This window comes from Sinocyclocheilus anshuiensis, unplaced genomic scaffold, assembly GCF_001515605.1.
Source record: "Sinocyclocheilus anshuiensis isolate Anshui unplaced genomic scaffold, SAMN03320099.WGS_v1.1 scaffold1371, whole genome shotgun sequence".
NCBI classification, from domain to species: domain Eukaryota; kingdom Metazoa; phylum Chordata; class Actinopteri; order Cypriniformes; family Cyprinidae; genus Sinocyclocheilus; species Sinocyclocheilus anshuiensis.
Genome location: NW_015539833.1, coordinates 1592360 through 1607878, shown reverse-complemented (window position 1 = coordinate 1607878; position 15519 = coordinate 1592360). Strand labels below are relative to the sequence as shown.

The following is a 15519-nucleotide window of genomic DNA, read 5'->3' as shown; positions in this document are numbered from 1 at the left end:
TAAAAAAGCCTTTTGAAATTTTTTTTTTTTTTTTTTTTTTTTTACAGAGTTTTAAAGAATATATTTATTTTAGTATAACTTGACTGCTAATATTTCTGGTAACATTAAATTGTTGACAACATCATCTACTAAATGGAATTTTTTTTTAAATGTATTTTTTCTTGGAAAAACATTTATTTAGCAAAAACATTAAATAGATCGAAAATGACAAAATTTTGAGCATGTTTTCAACATTGAATGAATGAATGAATCAATGAATCAATTAATCAATGAATGAATCAATCAATCAATCAAACCAACCCCAAACTTTTGATGTTTCTCGAGCTCAAAATCAACATTACAATGATTTCTGAAGGATCATGTGACACTTGAAAATTCAGCTTTGCCACCACAGGAATAAATTATATGTTAAAATACATTAAAAAAGAAGCAGTTATTTTAATTTGTAATACTATTTTACAATATTACTGTTTTTACTGTATTTTTGATCAAATAAATGCAGCCTTGGCTTTCAAAAAAGTAAATAAATATTCCAACTCTTTTAAATCTTCTAAAAATCTTACCAATCCCAAAGCAAATTGGGGTGGAATGTGGTTATTATTTACTATAAAAAGAATATGCCTTAAAGTTACAGCCCAAACTAAACGTCCTCCTAATGATCCCACCATATATTCATTCATTCACAAATATTCTCCTAGCAACACAGAGCCATCTGCGTGTGAATTTCAACTCATGCTCCAGAGGCCCTATTTGCTTTGCCTGGCACGACAGGATTGACAGATTGGAAGCGTTCCATCTCCCTGATCAATATGTCACTGCGGAGGCATCTGTCTGCCTGAATGTAGCAGGGGCTGGCAAGTTCACTGAGTAGGTGGACATGAGAAAAAGGGCGAACATTTGAATCAAAATGCTTAGTTAATCGCTGTTAGACGCTGATATTTGATGAGCTTCCTCTAGCATGAACACAGACTACAACCACTAAAAAAAGCTACAAAAACTCAGGCCATTTGCTTGTAGAATGTGTTAAAATAATGTCTTCCAACATTACTGCAACATAAGATGATAGAGTTGTCTGCTCAAAAGTCTGTAAATTGTTGGCATAAAGTCTAATCCATATTTTGGCCAAGAACCACCAACGCAGACAGGAATAGGCCATTTGACCAACATGTGAAATGACCAACCACACTTTTTTGTCTCTCTCTCTTCAAAACATTAAGGGGCAAGTGCATCTGAAATCAATGCTTTTTAATGACTTCTCAGTCTGTAGAGGCAGCATGAAGGCAATTCAATAATTGGTATTAACTATATATTAAACAACAATATTAAACAAGCAACAAATGTGGTAACTTTTTTTAATGCTACTCAATGTATGCTGCACATTGTCATAAGAAGTCTCAGTAGTTCCAAGTACAACGTAACAATAAACATAACAGTTCTATGCTGTTAAGTCACTTAAAGGAATCATTCATTAGAGTCATTTGTTTGGAAATCGGTTGGATTACACTGTTCACACTGTATGGTTTTCATTTACTTAAAAGATTTGTTTCATAAGAGACATCCGTTTGGCAATCAGATTATACCAGTTGTGCTGTATTATGATTCACTAAACAGAACTAACTCATAAGATTCAATCATTAGGGAATCGGACTAATGTAGGCATGCTGTGTGTTTTCTGCCATAAAGAATCAAGAGAATTAGAATCAAATATTCCAAATAGTTGTGTAATAAGGCTCCAAAACTTGCTTGAATTATTATTTAAAAATATATATTTTTTAATAAAATACTACCTTATACCTTATATATATATATAAGGTACCTTATACATATATGTATATATATAGTCATATGAAGTCTCAGGAGTTTTATGAGCAACACAAGACTAAACTGTTTGTGTTTGATTCACCTAAAAGAATTGTTCGAAAGAGTAATTTGTTTGGAAATTGATTGGACTACACTGATTGTGCTGAATGGTTTTAATTGACTAAAAATAACTGATTCATAATTGTAAAAGTTGCATTAAGTAAAGTTTATCAGACCTGGATGATATTTTGCCTCCTGAGGACCTTCATCATACACTGAAGTTACTGTCGGCAATAACTAAGAGGGATGATTCCAATCTCGTGAACCAGTTAGAGGCTATAAGCTTGAAATCTAGATTGCTTAATGTGGAGTGCAATACGAACAAGGCCAAATGAGATTTTTCTGGTCAATAAAGCATAAATGAGTTCAGAGTGCTCAGACCCAGTGGGTCTTTAAAATACATTAAGGATATTAAATCAGAATACGATATTGCTATCTGTATTGTGCATATTGTTACTCGCCCTCCCACGTATTGGCTTACACGTAATGTGTAGGAAGAGTAGCACCGTTTCAGAGCCCAGACTGTTCTCCGCCATGGCTGACACTCGGTAGATTCCCACGTTCTTGTAGATGTGTTTAATGCCATCCTCGATAGAGCTCACGTTGGAGTAGGTGAAAGCGTTTCCGTCGCCGAAATCCACCATTATGCTGGTTTTCGATCCATCACCCTGGGAAAAAAGGGTAACAACATCATTGAGTCTAGCTAAAAAACACAACCAGGCTGCTGAACAAATGTTCTTTAGTCGGAGAACTTTCTGTAATATCTGAGAATTTTTCCCTTTTTTAGGCAGAAAGCAAAACTGTTCCTGACTACGATACTGGCAAAGCTCTGTGTACGATTCATTCAGCTGTCAGTTCATCTGCTTTGGAGGACATCTTGTTTGTCCCAGCGCGCTTGATCTACCATGGGAAAACATTGCTCTTGTGCAGGCAAGATGGTCTGTCATGATTTCTCAAGACCTCAAGCTTACAATGCCCTGTTTATGGTGGATGAGGGTTATCTCTGTTCTTTGGGGGTTAGCAGTCGATGGTTACACTTTAGTTAAGGGACCAATTTTCCCTCAATAAACTCGTAATTTGCTGGTTATTAATAATTAATAATGTAGTTGTTAAATTTAGGTATGGGGTAGGCTTAAGAAAATGGCATTAATATGTGCTTTGTAAGTATTAATAAACAGCCAATATGCTAGTGCATGCTAATAAGCAACAAGTAGAATTGGTCCCTAAACTAAAGTGTTACCATAGTAATATGCATATTACAAATGTAATTATGTAATTATATAATTTATTACGATTATAATATTCAGTGATGGATTTGTCAGAGGTATTAAAAGCACTCTTTAGTTTGTGAGTCTTTCTGAACGATTCACCAAAAGAACCAGTTCATAGGAATTCACACTGATCAAAATGACTAGTTTTCATTAGCACTCAGTGGGAAAGATGTGTTTTCTTGCAGTTGTTTTATCTGCTCAGACTGCAAACTCAAATTCCCCAAAAGATCATGTATGTCAATCAGGGGCGTGTCTAGAGCATTTTAAATGGGGGGGCCAGTCGGGGGCACTGGCTCAAAAGAGGGTGGCCGGGGTGTAACGATGGGTAAAGAGGGTGGAACGATGTATGTTAAAAGCACACGTCCAGTTTTGTGTGAGTGAAGGAAATCCGCTTGGGAGTGGAGAGATTCGTCCTCACGCACATGGATCGCGTAACATTATGCGCTCTCGACATTGTCATTAAGATCACACTATAGAAACCGCCTAAAATTAGAAATTTACTAAAAACAAACCTATGGCAAGACATCTGGTAGGGGGGGGCACCTGGCCACCACGTAGACACGCCCCTGATGCCAATGTATGTTTGTCACTGAAAAGCAGTGCAGGAAACACTGAATCTTTCTATACCTCCTCCAGGAAGACGAGGAAGGTGACGTTGCTGGCAAGAGTCGCCGTTAGCTTCCCTTCGTTGGTCACTAAGTGGAGGCCGCGAGGGGCCTGGCTAGGGCATAGCTGCCTACGAGCCGTGTACTGCTCCATCACCCCTCCGGTGCAGTTATTAGACACCACCTTTCTGTACCTGCACACACACACAGACGCATGACATTCATTCAAATGACACACATTTATAAACCTATTCTGAACCTACAATACAAAATGACCAGTTGGCAACACTGAAATTCATTAGTCTGCTTAGCTGTAACAGGGAAAAGACACACAACATTTGAAATGAGTCATGCATTAAAATCATTTGAGAATACAGATGGCGAACATGTTTAATTGAAAATCTCACGAACAAACACATACAAGATTACTTAGCTGTCTAAATGAGAACATTGGATAATCACTTTTAATAGACAGATGCATTCGTCACATGAGATCTCACCCAGTGCTGTTGAGGAATGTGTGTTCTGTAGTACAGGTCCGAGACATGGAGGAGGAGAGGAACCAGAATGCCGGAGTACATTTCCCATTAGCCCTTCTCTCGAAGCCATAATCACTGTGAAAAAAAAACATAAACACCCATGAGGTCTCTACTTCTTGACTTTCATGTTTAGCCAGTTTAACACAGTTGTCAACCCAGATCTCACAGCGCTAAGCCAGAATCCCATTGGTCTGAAAAAGGCATTTCTTTTATTATAACATTTGTCTTTCATAACTCAGTCAACTCCCTGCTACACCATTAAATAATAGTAATAATAAATAAATAAATAAATAAAATTATTTTTATAAGTTGTAACTAAATATTAAATACATTTTATAAGATAATACAATTTAAGTTTTCCTACTTCAAAATGTAGTTTAATTCAGTGTGTTACTTTGCCATTTCTTTGAAATTATTTGTGAAATTTACTAGCAATTTCTGAGTGAAAATGGTTTATAAGTAAATCCCACACCAATTTTATTTATTTTTTTTTTTCAGTGTATTTTTGGTAAAATAAACACTGTTATTTGTCAACTGTAAAATATTTACATTGAGAAAGACTTTAGAAATCATAATATTAAAGTCAGAATGCCAATCTTCCCATTCATTAACATGAATAAACCTCACTTTTATATGGAAATAATTATATTAGCTGTCAGGAATAATATGTATTTAAAGCAAAAGTCTAAGTGTCACCCACATTATACTTAATGAAATGGACTAAATCTTTTTTTTTCAGTATACTGGCAAGTCAAGAAAAGTCTTTATGCTCATTACATGCTTTAAAGATTTTGTATTTCTTTGCAGTCATATCATTTTTAATTTCTAACAATTTATAAAAAAATTGCATAGTAGCCAGCAGTGCTAGCATCTCACTTTCATGTTAACATTTAACAAATAACTAACCCAGAGAGAGAGAGAGAGAGAAAGACATATCTTTGTATTCAAATGCATGAAAATCTTTGTCAGCATAAAAATACTTCCAAAAATAATTTTGACATTTACATTTTTTATTTATTCATTTATTTTTAGACCTAACCATTAGACAGACAATACAAGCCAAAGTTGTTTGTCAAGGCAACTCAACACCCCAATCAAGAAAACAAATGACACTAATTACCATGACATGCTACACAGATGTAGGCAGCTTGTGTTGGTTAACGCATAGCGTTTCACTCCCTGATTAAAACCACTTAAACTCCGCGGACCCGGATACGGGTCCAAAATCGCTTAAAAATGGTTATGCTTCATTTACATAGCCTTCCTTATATGGTATCAGCCCATATATGGGTTCATTTGAAAGCTTGGAGTGTCTTCTTTGTTGTTTATGCTCCAACTTTCACACTGTTCCGTACAGCCTCAAGGGGCCTGCACATTTGGGACTTTCCAGAACAGTGACATTAATAACTTTGATAATTCAGGGAAAAATAAGGAGAGAGGCCACATTTACATGACAAGAAAAGAGTGTTAGGAATACAAATGGGGGGTTTAAGCCACAAAGCCTGGGGTGTGAAATACTACAGAAGAGAGGGTAGTGACAGACGGAGAGAACAGTACTATTGAGTAGCTGTGATTTTCAAGAAGTAACACGTCTACTTCCATTTAGTCTTCACTCAGCTTGACTAGTTTACACTTAGCAAAGATCTTCTTTAAGAAAATTACTGCAACTCTTCTGAAAAATAATCTGGTGAGGACTAGCCACAATTTAATTCACAAGCCCTTCAACCCTTTTAGCATGTGTCTTGCAGACAGGACATTGGCTGCAACACTACCTAGAAGAAAATGTCATTGCTCAAAAGTTGCTCTTTTAGAGAGCTCTTCTAGAGAGACTTAATGGAGTTCTCAGTCATGTTTCATTTAAGTGTGAACTTTGTTTCAGATATTTCTTCTATAATTTGTAAAGAGACAACTGTTGACATGCATACCATTCAAAAGTTTGGGGTCATTTTTTAAAAATGTTTTTGAATGAAGTTTATTTTGTTCAGCAAGGCTGCATTTATCTGATAAAAAAACTAATATTATTAAATTTTAAAATAACTGATTTCTATTTGAACACATTTTTTTTAATGTAATTTATTTCAGTCATTACTCCAGGCTTCAATGTTACATGATTCTTCAGAAATCATTCTAATTTGCTGTTCTGGTGTTTACAAAGCATTATTATTATTAAAGTTGAAAACAGCTTAATTTGTGTAGAAGCTGCTTTATTATTATTATTTTTTTTTTTTAGAATTCTTTAACCTGTTAACCCGCACCTAGACACTGGCACACTGAACACTCTTTTTGCATGTGTCAGTGTTTACGAATAGATTAAATGAAACGGGACATAATTAATCTTGACAAACTATATATAATTCTAAAGGCCTAATCCTCAAGCATCGATTGAATAGAAAGATCAAAAGAACAGCATTTATTTTAAATTAAATTATAACATTATAAATGTCTTTACTGTCACTTTTGATCAATTAAATGCATTCTTGCTGAATTAAAGGGTTAGTTCACCCAAAAATGAAAATTAGTCCGTAAATTACTCACCCTCAAGTCATTCTAGGTGTATATGACTTTCTTCTTTCAGGCGAATCCAGTTGGAGTTATATTAAAAATTGTCTTTGATCTTTCAAGCTGTTTAATGGCAGTCAGCAGGTGTTGCAGTTCATCAGTTCAAAAGAAGTTAAATAAAAAGCGCCCATCCATAAAAAAAAAAAAGTGTCTCACACAGCTCCGGGGGGTGAACAAAGGCCTCCTGTAGCGAATCGATGCGTTTTTTGTAAGAAAAATATCCATATTCAAAACGTAATAATCACTTTAATCTAGCTTGCGCCAACAGTTGTACACAGAAGCAGCTCCGGGAGGATGATGTAAGATGTCGGCATTGCGCATGCGCTGATGAGTCTCCTGAAAACCAACGTTTGTTTACAGGAGCAAAGGAAGCAAAGTTTCCTTACTTTAGCAAAGGAAAACCAGTCTCCTCTTGGCTTATATCGAAATTCTCCGACATTCTTCTTTACAAATCCTTGGTTTGTACTTCTAATTCCTGACCGTTGTTTTGCTTTGATCTCTCCTCTGCGCTTCCGCGTGCGTCACGACTGGATTCGTCTGAAAGAAGAAAGTCATATACACCTAGGATGACTTGAGGGTGAGTAATTTATAGGCTAATTTTCATTTTTGGGTGAACTAACCTTTTAAAATGTGTTCTTAAAATATAATAAAATAAAATTACCCCAAACATTTGAGTGGTATGTATATATATATATATATATATATATATATATATATCAGATAATAAAAAAAAATGAATACAATTAAAAATCAACTATTTTGCTGTGGTTTTTCATACTGGCATATCACTTTGTTAGTGCAGCCTGTAGTCATCAGTTTTAGAATAGAGCTTGAATCTTAGAAGAAAAATGTTTGTTTGCTTACCACTCAAAGTCCGACTCAGTGCAGTCACATGGCTCGGAAATCGTTGTGACAGAGTAGATTTTACCCATAACACACCTTGCTATGGGCTTCAGCTTTCGGTAAACTCTTTTGACTCCCATGAGGCAGCGTTCACCCTGTAAGGAGGATTTCAACATATACATACACACACACACATACACACACACACACACACACACACGGTTAAAGCTTAACGCATTAGAGAATATATACACACACACCCATACACACACACACACACACACACACACACACACACACACACACACAATATTTTCTACATAAAGTTGGCATATGGTGTTCTCGTTCAGGTTTATTTCAGTTCTCACATTAATTAATTACAACAAAGCATGTGCACATCACCCTGAATTTAGAAAAAAATAAAAAATAATAGACTGGAAAGAAGACGAGAGAAAACAGGAAAGAGAGAGAAAAAAAATAATTCCACTCATTGTACTTGGTTGTTCCATATTTCATATCTCACATCCGAACTCTGTGGGGTTCATTTTATCAAAGATTTCAGGGTTCCAGCCTTCTCACTCACATTTCATATATCTTGCAATAACATTTTTTGCCTAGTCTTTTGTTAACATGCTTCCTTCAAATTAGTGCTCCAAATACTGCGATTTTATTTTGGTTTTGTGCTATTATCCTCCTGTGAGAGGACACTTGACTTCTGGCATATATTATTTAAATAGCCTGTTCAAATAGCCTCGGCAGCAGACCCTGAAAAAGCACGTCAGGGCCGGTTAGAAAGGAATCTCATAAGTTTCAAACAACAGGAAGCCAATGTGGCACACTCTTTAGTGCAATCTAAAGTGTCAGGCCTCACTGGAGGGTTTATTATGCTGGAAAGACCAGACAAAGCCGAAAGGTATCTGATCAAGACTGGGCTCTCTTAATTTTAAGGCTTGAGATGCAGTATAGAAGTTGAGTTAAGGACATTAATGACATTAAGATTCATTTACAGAGGATTGTCACAAACAGAGCCCGAGTGAACTTGGAGCAATCCTTTTTTTGTTTTCTTTTCCAGAAAATACTAGCCTTGTACCTTTAATCAAAGCTAAAAAGTTGTTTGTTGTTGGCGACAGTGACACACATTACAGTTTGCAAACTTGAGACTTCAGATTATATAAATTCAATATGAAAACTTTTTTGATCTTTCCATTAGGTCATATTGTTTTTTTTGTTTTTTTTTTCTTCTTTTTTTCTTTTAAACACAAGTCTGACATTAGGTTTATGCTTTTGTCAAAATTAATTACTTAATTCATGGTATATTAAAAACTGAACATACATAAAAATGACAAAAACACACAACAAAGTTACTAAAACTTTATTTAAAACAGAAAATATAAAAGCGAAAACTAATTCGAAATATTAATTAAAAAAAAACAGGATCTCAGTGATGCTAAAATAACTGATTCTATGAAAACATGTCTAATTTAATGGAATATAATACTATTAAAAATAATGAAATAAAAGAAAATATTGGAAAGTTTGTGAAAATTGTATGTTTTTTATGTTTGTTACATCATATACAGAATTATTTATTTATTTATTTTTAACAATTACACATTTTCTTTCTTCTTTAAAGAGATCAACATACAACACTGTGTGAAACAAGTATTTAGGCAAATATTCAGATACATGTTATAATAATAAAATTATTTCTCACCTGGTCATGTAAATCCCACGGCACATAGTCAGACTCGATGCATCTTCTGTTAAAGATAGACCTGAAGTCTATCTTTACCAGCTGCCATTCTGAGCGGTGACTGACATGACCGAAGATCCTGCAAACAAAGGCACAACATCAGCCACTGTATGTCTGGCGAGCAGTGGCATATCCAGAGTGCGGTGACTCTAATGATTAAAAAGATGTAGAGCGGACAGGGAAAGGAAATGCTTAGCAATGTTATCCAAGTCAAACCCCATCAGTGGAAACCTGCGTCAAACTGTCAACAAACGTCTGAAACTCACATTGAGAAAGTCTGACACTCAAGAACAGTGTGACACTGTTAGGGCCTGTCAGAAAGACGGCAGAAAGTATCTAGGGATATCCTACAAAGGACAACTTCATGAAATACTTCTCAAAATAATTTTAGGCTGTGCTGGATTCAGGATGATGTGAAATCAGAACTGGCTTCATGATTTTATTGATTCCTCTTTTTAAATAGGTGATTCATTACTGGAAGGTCTAAAAATAAATCACTTGGTTTATCATTAATTGCTTTCTTTTTATCACCAAGCATCATCAAGCAAAGTACTGAGCATTTTATACTCACTTTTTTTTTTTTTACAATTACCATTTATTCTTATGAAAGTAAAATATGTAATTGTGACAGAACTTAAAATAAGATATAGTCACACTGTGACAATTATGAAAAATAAAGTAGAGACTGTGAGATTAAGATGCAATTATGAGATACAAACTCACAATTGTTTACAATAAAGTTATTTTAGTTATGCAATATAATTTATTATAAAGTATACATGAATATGCATATACTTGATATTCATTTGCTCTTTATTTGGTTTCATAAAAGCAGGCATCCATCCTTAATGCATTATTACTCTATATATTCTATCTTAATATTCACTTACCAGCCACTTTATTAGATAGACCTGTTAAGGTGTAAGGTAAGGTAACTAGTAAGGTGTATCTAATGAAGTGGTCAGTAAGTGTATTTCAATCATGACAACTCTCTGAACATTTTAGCATGGTGATGGATATGACAATGTTAATGTATTTGGTATTGGCGGAACAGATCTGCTACGCTGCTGCTGAATTGCTGCTGCTGTTGGTTATTGCGGTAGATGTAGTGTTAGTATGCATGTCTAACAAAGCTGTTCTGTCCTTTGAGGACATTCAGTTTCTTAGGCTGTACAGTGTTCATAACATAAACCATATTTCAACAAGCACCATTTTCCCATTCCAGAACAATCAAAATGTATTAGCACTGAATATTCATCATACTTACGTCATTATGAGCGTTTCCTCGCCTGGTTCGCCCAAGACGCCGTCCACGAACAGGGGCGATGAAGTGAAACTATATTTGTTCCATACCCTCCCCTCATCAAAACTCAACCTGCATAGAAACCAGCAGCACACACCTGAAACTACAATACAGTGTAGAAAAGATTGCATTTCCACACACAGCTGGCAAATAATTCAAACAGGACTTTACGGCACCTTTCCGACATTTAATCTAGATTACTAGACAAAAGTATTACACAGTCTACTGGGTTTAATGAGAACGTTCACACTCCCCGTGATTGTGTGAGTCAGCTCGGTGCGATTGCATTGACACATCTTTTTACGAACATACGCATAGAATATTAGTAATGATATTGGCGCAGGATTACCAGAGGTGCCTGATGGGAAGAGGGGTGTGTCTAATTGCCACTAAAGCTCCACCTTGATCCAGATACAGCACACTGTACTCTTCATCAAATATCTGGAACAGACAGACATAGTTTAACGATTAAACATTCGGAAAATATGAGCATGTGTGTTTATGTCCAAGATGTCCAATATGAATAAATACACATATAAATAAGTAAACAAGTAATTAAATAAATGTATAAATTATGCGCTGTTCCGCTCATTTTGAAATTCCCATTATTAAAAGACTACATAAAATATAAAACTTTATATAATATAAAAATTGTATTTAGTTTATCACAATTTAGTGAACATGGGGTAAATTTTAAGTAATCTTAATACTTTCTTTGAGCAGATGTTGCCATTTTTTGTCATGCCACCAGCATGATAACTTCTAAAATTAAAAACGAGGCAATTTATACATTTAGAAATATGGTACAATTTTTCATGCTTTTCTTTTAATTCAAATATTAATTCAAATATTTTTAACAAACAAACAAACATGTTTTCTTGGGAGTATTAATTTAATTGGTAATCAGTTTATAGGTATTTCCTGTGACCTTAATGTCATTTTTGACATCATTTTAGAGGGAAAACAACAGCAATGATATTAATGAAAATATCAATGATATTTTATTATATTAGTTGGTTTGTCTCATTTTAAAGCATTCAATCCTGTTTGATAAAATGATAAAAACTGGAAATTGCTAATATAAAACTTCAAAAGAGTAAAGCTGACACCCACTTGTTACCTAATGCAAAGGCTAAATTAAACCTTTTTTATTTCCAAGTGTGATTCCATCCTGTTAATCTTCTTGCTGTTGTGTAATCAATTTACCATTATTTCTTAAAGTCTGTTGTGCTTATTATTAAAATAAAATTAAACTACACTCTCAGAAAAAAAAAAAGTACAAAAGCTCTCACTGGGGCAGTACCTTTTCAAAAGGGTACTAAATTGCACCATTTAGGTACTAAAATTTACAAATTAGGTACTAATATGTACCTTTAAGTTACTATTTTCCACTCTTTAGGGATAAATATGGTGCAGAAATGTACCTTTTAAAAAGGTTCTGCCCCAGTGACAGCTTTTGTACCTTTTCTTCTGAGAGTACACGCAAGCATATAATAATAAAAAAAATGACCCTTTCCAGTCACCATTACAGAACTGCTAGTAGTTGTAAACATGTATGAAACAAGAAATTGCCTTACAGAGGAAAATCCAGCCAGATGCTATGTTGACCTACTGCAAAGTTGAACTGAAAATTGAGGCCCTCATTAGCAGTTTCCATTTTTTTGCCCCAGAGCACTGATAACTGCACTGTATGTGCTGTGAATTCTTGCTCATATGAATTCCTGTTGAGTTTAGGCCTTGGGGCTTCAAGCATTTAGCATATGCAAGTCTGTTAAAGTGGAGGAAAAACACCATCTGATTGGCTTAAGGACTTCATGGGCTAATAATTACGAGGCTAGTGTTTATGTTAGTGGGATACTGTGCGAGGTCTGTTTTGTTTTCCTTTGGCTGTGAACACACTGGAAAAGTTGGATCAACCAAAAGCCACACTAGAGTCATTATAATTGAGAAATGTATCTGACCCCAGTTGCTCTGATCAACATAAATATATGATAAATAAGGACTGCACAGTTCTGAAATAATCATTGTGGGTTTGTTGGTTTAGTGCCAACAAAAAAAAGTTCATATTATGTTATTCTGCTCAGGGCATTGTTACATATGTTCCTGAGTTATTTTCATCCATAATGTCAGATTGGCTGAGTTATGACAATATTTCATATCCTTTACTCTTCTTGGGAAGGCTTTCAATTTGATTAGATGGAAGCTGGCAACCACAGGTCTGCTGTCCTTGAAATAATGCTATTTCTCAAATCCCAGTGATTGTAATTCTTACTGACAAGATATATGACATCAAACCCGTGCCCTACCCAGCATGTTTTAACTTTTTGCCACATCTATTTTCTCTTAATTATTTGAGCTCTCCATTTTTATTTAGACAGCTGGCCCCATAAATTTAAATCGCATCATCAAACATGCACCCACGGGCATCATATATGTCATTGAATTTAGTTTTCTCTGAAGGTGTCATTTGATTATCGGCTCTGAAACGCGGCACATGGATTTATCCGCTCAAAGATATGCATCAGTGCTGAAATTACTGCCCAACCCCATCTGGCTGAACACCCCCCATGGTCAGAGTCACCTGCCGCCACGTGTTTCCAGCGTCGGATGTGATGAACATGCTAACATTGCTGCTCGTTAACTCTGCGCCAATTGAACCTAAGGAGAGAAGAGCAGAACAATTACAGTCATGCTTACCGAAGCAGATAGAGAGTTGATAACTAAAGCTATATGAATATGAAGATTGAGTGCATTGTGCCTTTTCTCGTCACAAAAGTCATTCATACTTCATTCCAAAAGCTGGCAAGTGCTTTATGGATTTTGTCCAAATTTGTATTTCTCTTGATCGTTTACCCACAATGACTACATTTCCTAATTTGTGATTACTAATGTTGACTAGATTAGTGTGAAGGTTAGAAAATGCATGTTTTTTTGGACTGTAAAATACAAGGTCAGCACATTATTTGTGGGACAGAAGAGAATATGATTGCGACACAAGATCATATGCTCTCTTTTGCTTTTTCACACAACACTGTAGTGTGTGCAGTATTCTGTGACAGACTAACTCTTATGTCACTTGGTTTTGTTCAATGATGTACTGCAGGATTAAAAAAAAATATTTCAATGAAAAAAAATCTAATGATGATGATGGATGGATGGATGGACAGACGGACGGATGGATGGATAGATGGGAGGGTGGATGGACAGAAAGATGGATGGATGGATGGACAAATAGATCAATGGATAGATCGACGGATGGATGGATGGATGGACGGATGGATGGATGGATCAATGGATGGATGGATGGACAGAAAGATAGATGGATGGATGGACAGATGGGTGGGTGGGTAGATGGATGGACAGAAAAACAGTAGATAGATAGATAGATAGATAGATAGATAGATAGATAGATAGATAGATTTTTACAGCAGAAAATACATCATGTGTAATGAAATCAGCGTCTGACCCTGTGAGGTAACTAGGAGTTCTAGAAATCCTCTCTATCTAATAAGCTAAGCTACTCAGGAAAGTCTGTGCCATCCCCACAACCCTTCTAACCATCAAATCAATCAACCTAACGTCAATTTAGAGCCTAATATCTAATAGTCGGTCTCCTCCTAGGATTACTTATCCAGATAGTTACAGTGCCAAGACATTTATATTTCATCTGCGTGCATCCAGAGGCAATATAGTCGGTGAACGTTGCGGAAGACACAAGCCTGAAGGAGTAAAATGAAAAAGTGACAAGCGCTTTCAATCTTATAAAATAAACATTTGAAGTTAGAAGTGGTGGAAGAGTTAGTCGGTTGTGAAAACAGAAGATGATGGAGAGAGAATAATAAGAACACTCTAAAGACTCTCTGCCACTAATCTCAAGAGTAGCACTTAGCATTTCCATTTGTTCATGCTAGCACGACACTAATCTTGTTTATAGTCCATATCCAGATGTCTGCATAGCCGCGGGAACGTATTTTGAGCAGGGGGGGCTGAGGAAAAAAAAACTCGTTCCTGTCGAGTTTTCCCAGGAGCGAATTTATATGTGTGCAATACACAGGCTTTGTCCTGTAGTCGGTGTTACAAGAAATAAAACAAATAAAATCAATTTAGTTCAGCTGGACATGGGACGCTACAGTTCTGAGGCGCCACGCGTCTGTTCCAAGCAGCTCGGAGCCGCAGGAGTCACGTGACGAGAGTGAAGCGAAATGACTGGTGGCGGATCCAAAAGCGCAAGAGAACTTTTCTTAATAAACGTTTCATTTCTTCGTTTAAAATAACTGAGTTGCTCTTTATTGTTGCTGTGTTTTCATTAAAAAAGAAAGATGAACCACAAACTAAGCATTCGTTTTAAATAAGGGAAACCTTATTTATTTGGGTTACAATGCAAGTATAGGCTCCGTATTCTTCAAGTTGTTAATAAGAGTTAGAGGTTTCATAAATGCTAATTTGCCATTGTACTACTTTATGACTTTATGTCGTTTTGTTCAATTTTTATGTTTAATATAAGCTAAGCGACTTCATCATTGTACTATTTTATTGTTGATGTAACGTTTTTTTTTTTATTATATATTGAATCAACCTTAGGCATTAGTTTTGATCCACGAAAAGATAACGTTAAAGATCAAGATGCGAGAATGCGACAGTTGCTGCTGAGGTAAATGTACTCTCTCGCACTTTCTCTGTTTCTTTGTAATAGCTGACATGCTCGTTAATTCTTAATTTGGGTACAGACGTGTTATAGGGGGAAAAATATTATCAAAAAGTCATGGCAACAAATGTTTTTTTTTTT

The 15519-nt window shown here is 35.5% G+C and overlaps 1 protein-coding gene across 1 annotated transcript in view; it reads right to left on the bottom strand.

The window, feature by feature from the left end:
- Window positions 1-15519, bottom strand: part of sorcs1 (sortilin-related VPS10 domain containing receptor 1) — a 79416-nt gene that overhangs the window by 14423 nt on the left and 49474 nt on the right. Inside the window, exons 12-19 of the mRNA XM_016480549.1 lie at window positions 13315-13391; window positions 11083-11174; window positions 10698-10805; window positions 9392-9509; window positions 7699-7832; window positions 4237-4350; window positions 3759-3930; window positions 2342-2528 (exon numbers count right to left, since the gene is read on the bottom strand). Of these exons, the coding sequence (XP_016336035.1) occupies window positions 2342-2528; window positions 3759-3930; window positions 4237-4350; window positions 7699-7832; window positions 9392-9509; window positions 10698-10805; window positions 11083-11174; window positions 13315-13391 (1002 nt within the window). The remainder of the gene's footprint in view (window positions 1-2341; window positions 2529-3758; window positions 3931-4236; window positions 4351-7698; window positions 7833-9391; window positions 9510-10697; window positions 10806-11082; window positions 11175-13314; window positions 13392-15519) is intronic.